This window comes from Armigeres subalbatus, chromosome 3 (assembly GCF_024139115.2).
Source record: "Armigeres subalbatus isolate Guangzhou_Male chromosome 3, GZ_Asu_2, whole genome shotgun sequence".
NCBI lineage: Eukaryota > Metazoa > Arthropoda > Insecta > Diptera > Culicidae > Armigeres > Armigeres subalbatus.
The window spans coordinates 212,254,922-212,260,921 of record NC_085141.1 but is presented as its reverse complement, the minus strand read 5'-3'; the positions used below and the strand labels follow the sequence as shown (position 1 = coordinate 212,260,921).

The 6,000-nt window shown below is 40.5% G+C and overlaps 1 protein-coding gene across 5 annotated transcripts in view; it reads right to left on the bottom strand.

Moving 5' to 3' along the window:
- Nucleotides 1-640: 640 nt before the first annotated feature.
- The window catches only part of LOC134219137 (potassium channel subfamily K member 18), a 185,978-nt gene continuing 180,618 nt past the window's right edge, over nucleotides 641-6,000 (bottom strand). For 2 of the 5 annotated variants that reach the window (XM_062697836.1, XM_062697835.1), the window contains exons 9-10: nucleotides 2,362-2,466; nucleotides 685-1,098 (exon numbers count right to left, since the gene is read on the bottom strand). In XM_062697836.1, coding sequence (XP_062553820.1) covers nucleotides 994-1,098; nucleotides 2,362-2,466 — 210 coding nt within the window. In that variant the 3' untranslated portion in view covers nucleotides 685-993. Of the gene's footprint in view, nucleotides 1,099-2,361; nucleotides 2,467-6,000 lie in introns of all 5 variants that reach the window. The other 3 variants (XR_009981493.1, XM_062697837.1, XM_062697838.1) reach the window with 3 other exon arrangements.

Here is a 6,000-nt window from a genome sequence, read left to right as displayed (position 1 = left end):
TCATGTACATATGTTTATTGATTTCTAAACAATGTACGATTCAGTGAAACGAAATGAATTATGTCAACTAGATCATGGTTCTTAAAAGTACATCTTTTCGTAGGTTCTTATACCGAATTGTTAGAAAATCTAACAGTCGTTGTGTAATTGAAAAAGCGTGAGATAGAAACTTGTGGGGATCAGAGCTGTATTCTCCAGCCGTTCTGCAGCCAAGAATTCGTATTAGCCCCTTGATATACGAATGCAAAAATGGTAACTTGGCTCAGAAACCTTGAATTGCTAAATAAACGATAATCTGCGATGTGGCATTGTCCCAGAGAGGGATGTAGTGGCAATAAGGAGATGAAGAAGCATTTTCCAGCATTACCCCGTTTTTGCACTTTCCCTGATGAAGCTTATCTAAGAAATATATTCAAGAATTCATTATTTTCATTGAAGCTCAATCTACATTCCAGCAGTACAAAGAATCCTGGGATTTCATACGATCAAACTTGTTTTCCGTATCTCTATTCTCTTCAAAGCACGAGTCAAATCATATTTTTTCGGTCGATTACTCCAGCTAGTTCTAGTTCCCTAGTCTGGTTGTAACAATATTGTTTTATTACCTTCTTTCATAATTTCATATCATTATGTGAACCTTAATATTGCGACCCCAAGACTGTTAGGGATTTGTGATATGAACTAAAATACAGTTTCAAGCGAAAATCAACTGCTTTTATCCATTGGAATGTTGAACAATCGTTAAGATCCGAATTCCCTTACGACGAATGGACTTATTTGTTATTCACTCTGAAATATCGATTAGAGAAAAATGAGATTTACTGAAAATTATTTACATCAATTAGGAGAATAAAACTTAACAACTGTCTCACATTGTCTTTAATCGCTGCGATCTTAAAGTCTAGGGGTTAGAATTAGTTTCCGGAAATTTGAGGCCCAAAGCACGCTTTTTCAACAACTTTGACCAAGCCCCGATTTAATCTCATGTTCTTCTCAGCTTTCGGATTCATCATCGCTAGGCGGTGGTACGTTTTTCTTACACTGGAAACAGCCACGGACGCATTTTTTCAAGGATCGTATTTTGTAGATGACTTGTTCCTGTGGGGAGAAAGAAAATGACGAAACATAAAGATTAGCCCCGTCCGAAAACAAAAACATAAACTGAGGAACCCTTTAGAGCGTTATATTGGTGGTGACGGTGGTGACATGGCATTAAGGGTGAACAAAACGACCGTGGAAAGGATATTCCCCCACGCCACGTCAGTTGTAAAAAGGTAACCTTTACGACAATTTAGTCTGGTGGATTGTACTCATTTGGTGATATGTACACGTGGGAAACAAAACTCGTAACAGTTTTACGTCGATGTGTATATCCGGTCGATATGGGTACGAACTGGTAGTATTCTATCGTGATGTGGATTGGGAGGTTGGTTTTATTGGCTCTGTTGTTATCTTCGACATTGTGTTGGTTTTCGGAATCATCTCATCGCCAATTTGTTTGGTTGATTAGATTGATTATTATTTTTATGTAAACAGTTGGTTGTAGCTGGCAGTTTTAGAATCTTGGTCCGGTCTAGGAAAGTCTTAGAGTGGAATTCTCTATATTTTCGAGCGAACGATATGTATGAAATACGATTGCGCTTGGTATTAAAACTAGCAGTTGATAACTAAAAAAATGCAACAATGTATCAGTTGAGAAAAAATACTCTACCATATCACTGTAAGTTTTATGCATAGGGGAGCTTCCATATTCTATCATTCTATATCAAATGGATTCTCATAAACAATTGGAATAATCCCGATGTCTGTTTCGAAGGACAATCCCAATAATACTGCTTGATTCCAATAACATTTGACAAAGTTAACTGTATACATTAGCCACCTAATATTTATTTAAATCGGATATGATCTAAAAAGTGAGAAATCTCATCTTTCAATGTGCTATGGACGATGCGAAAAGCTAAACCAAGGTTTCAAAGAACCGTAGAAATAATTTGAATATATGCCTTTCTATGGTTTATGTTACCATTTATGATATATAAATACCATATGACGTTTCACACACTTCTCAATGGTAAGATTTATTTCGCCCAGTGAAAAGTTGCGATTGAAGACATCTACCAAAATTTACATAAACCAATTTAAAACAATCCAGCAGCTCGAGCATGCCTCATAAATTGACATTTGCATGAAACAGTCAAAGTGGCACCCCATGGCTAGTTCATAAACGAGCAGAAAACTAAGCTTTCAGCGACTCCTTCGCCCAAATATATGGCCCTCTGCTGCCAGCTGAAACCCATCCACACCCCCAACAACGACTGAGTAGCAGTTTATTATAGCTACACACGTGTGGAAACTTACCTGCATTAGATTAAAGCACATAGCTATCAGGGCCATGCCGAGCAGCAGATAAATGGCGCACAGGATAAAGCTGATTTCCATCTGGGTGTCACCTTTCGTTTGCAGCTGCGGTTTCGTTGTGGGTTTGAGATATGAAATGGGAAGAGAAGAAATAAAAGGTAAGAAATATTTAGATAAGAATTCGGAAAGCCATCCCATCCGGTGGGCCACATGCCTAAACACATACGAGTTTATGATAGTAGCCGGAAGATTTCTTTTGATATAGGCCCGGTGACATCCCTTTGATTTTCCGAGATAAAAATTCTGGTTCGTCATCAAAAAGATATAAGAAAATTTCATCGTGTTTCATTTTTGTTAAAATCAATTCTTCAAACGAGTTTGGTTAGAGTGCGTCGACAGCATGTATGGAGGATGAAGCATAGCTTGCGGTCTTCACAAATCCTACCGAAATGCTTCCATGGTTCGAAGGACAATGAATAGCCGCTCGCTAGAGATTTGCAGTGCATTCCATGTTATGTTTCTTTTTTGTCTACGTAGGAAAGGTACAAGCTTCGCTTGCCATTTCCAAGGATTGGTGCTTCAAATATCCTCTGACTTAAGCGACTGAATATTTGAGAGCTTTGCTTAAACAGTCTAATATGCAAGTGTTTTACAAATGATTCTCCGATTTGTTTAATATAGTTGAAACGATACACCATAACTTCGTAATGTTCGGAGTAATTCGAAATATTCAAAATAGACCCTGAAAATTGTTCCAAGTTCTTCACTCAATCTGTAGTGGCAACTCTATTATACTTTCGCGATGTATCTCTTTCTGGATTTTAGTGAATATGTCAAAATTTTACAATTCCAGAGCTGCAAGTTTTACCGAGTTGTTGGGTCACATCTTTCAGAAAGTGACTTTTCACTTAACGCTTGAACTGACTGTCTCAGTAACGTTTAACTCTTAAATATTTCAAAATTTTGAACCGTTTTTGTCATTGGCGTTATTTTCTCCTGAATCCAGTTTTAAACCCACTAGACTTAACAGATTTTTAAAACAAATATTGAAAATTCTAAACCTAGTTGCTACATCCAACCAGCGGATGGCAGATTTTAATACAGTTCTGCATAAGAACCTTACAGAAACTGTATAATAATTCGTAGACCTACGTGTGGTACAAGCCTGGTTTATTGTATGAGAGTAGCATCATTTTCATCCGTTACCACAAATATTTATTTGGGACTAATCACTATCTGTTAGATGGAAGCAATGTACTCTTCAATAGTCGATACTTGTCCTGGTCACATGTCATAGGTGCCACGAGAGGTTTTGGAATTGTTAGTGTGGAAGGTTACAACAGTAGGAATCATTTTGATAGAACGTGAAACATAAAAAGAACTAAGTTGGAAACACAAAGTAGGAAAGGGGCGAGTCTAGAATTGATACCCGACATTCTGCTTATGAAGCAGAAGCGATAATCACTAGACCACCGAGCTCGTCACTAATAACAAACAAATAGCCAAATATTTGGGAAAATGAAATTATAAAAATCAGTTATTACTGATATGTTGAAGTACCAAATGATAATGAATAACAAAATTTGCTATGATTGCAAAATTCGTTCTTTATTTGATGTTCAGCTCTTTTTTTACATAAACATATAAATAACGAAAAATATAAATATAAATAGGGGCCCTCCTTAGCCGTGCGGTAAGACGCGCGGCTACAAAGCAAGACCATGCTGAGGGTGGCTGGGTTCGATTCCCGGTGCTGGTCAACGCAATTTTCGGATTGGAAATTGTCTCGACTTCCCTGGGCATAAAAGTATCATCGTGTTAGCCTCATGATATACGAATGTAAAAATGGTAACCTGGCTTAGAATCCTCGCAGTTAATAACTGTGGAAGTGCTTAATGAACACTAAGCTGCGAGGCGGCTTTGTCCCAGTCTGCGGATGTAATGCCAATAAGAAGAAGAAGAAGAAGAATATAAATAACGAGGGCTGCAAACTGGTGGGTTGACATCAAGGAAGGAGCGCCCAGCATAGCTCTGGTCCCCACAAGTTCCTATCTCACGCTTCCACGGGTCGTCCGATGACAAAAGACCGCCAGCTAAGGGTTGTGTACTTAACTGGTAGTGCAGCCTGGGCACTGTTGTCCTTCTGACATCAGCTAGAGTGAGAAGGTACGCCTCAAGCGTCTGTTCACCAGGAGGAGCGGCTCAAACAGCGTCACCTAAGGTGCCAGCCCCGCCAGTGCGATATAGGTAACGCGACCCTGGTAAGGTAGCTTAATGAAGCCTCTCAAATACCACGAAAAATGGAGATAGAAGAAAAAGCACTTATTTTTGGCAACTGACCCGGAAACGAAATAAGGAAGGACTATGATTGGAAACTCGGTACCTGGAATGTCAGGACCCCAAATGAACCTGGACGAGTGAGCCTGCTGGCTCGTGAATTCCAAAAATTTGGAGTGAACGTGGTCGCTATTCAAGAAGTCCGATGGCCTAGATCCGGAGAACGTGAATTCCGAGCCGTGGAAACGACCAATACTGCATCCAAATATAACATCTATCACAGTGGCGGCGGAAAGGCAGAGCATGGAGTTGGTTTCGTAGTGATGGGCAAGCAGATGAAGCGAGTGTTGCGGTGGAAACCCATTAGCGAACGAATCTGTGTGTTGAGGATACGGGGAAAATTCTTCAATTACAGCCTAATCAACGTTTACGCACCGACAAATGATAAATCCGATGACGTGAAGGACACGTTTTGTGAATGTCTTGATAAAGCTTATGGAGAGTGCCCAAAGCATGACATTGCACGAGAGAACATCCGAAAGCACACCTGGAGACACCAAAATGGTGAAACTTGCAACCAGATAGACCATGTTCTGGTAGATGGGCGCCTTTTCTCGGATGTTATCGATGTGCGGTCATTCAGAGGTCCGAATATTGACTCTGATCACTACCTCGTTGTCAGTATGATTCGATCACGGTTGTCAACTGTATCGAACGAAAGATCACAGCGAACGATGCGTTACAATATCCAGCGATTGTTGGCGGAAGGAGTATCGGCTGAGTACCGCCAGAAGCTCGAAAAACGGATCAGTGCAATCAACGTTAGCGACAACATCAACGATCTATGGGAGTCGATCCATAGAGCGGTAAACACAACAGCACGAGAAGTGGTAGGCACTGCACAGAGGCGACCCAGGATGGGTTGGTTCGATGTGGAGTGTCAGAGAGTGACAGACGAGAAGAACGTTGCCAGAAGCCGGATGTTGGTGTCGGGTACCCGATCGAATAGAGATCGGTACAAGTAAGCAAGATCAGCCGAAAAACGAACCCACCGCACGAAGAAAAAAGAGTACGAAGAACAAGTGAATACCGAGGCGCAGAAAAAAAGTAGCAGAATGATATGCGGAGGTTTTATGGCGTGCGGAAAAAATGGATCAAATGTTTACCCCGAGACAAACCCTTGATAAATTCCGGAAGTACAACTTGCAGACACATCATCTGTTCATTGATTTCAAGGCGGCGTACGATTCAGTAAAACGGAATGAATTATGGCAAATTAAGCTTGAACATGGTTTTCCGGCGAAACTGATACGGCTGATTCGTATAACGTTGAACGGATCGAAATCAAGTGTAAGGGTTGCG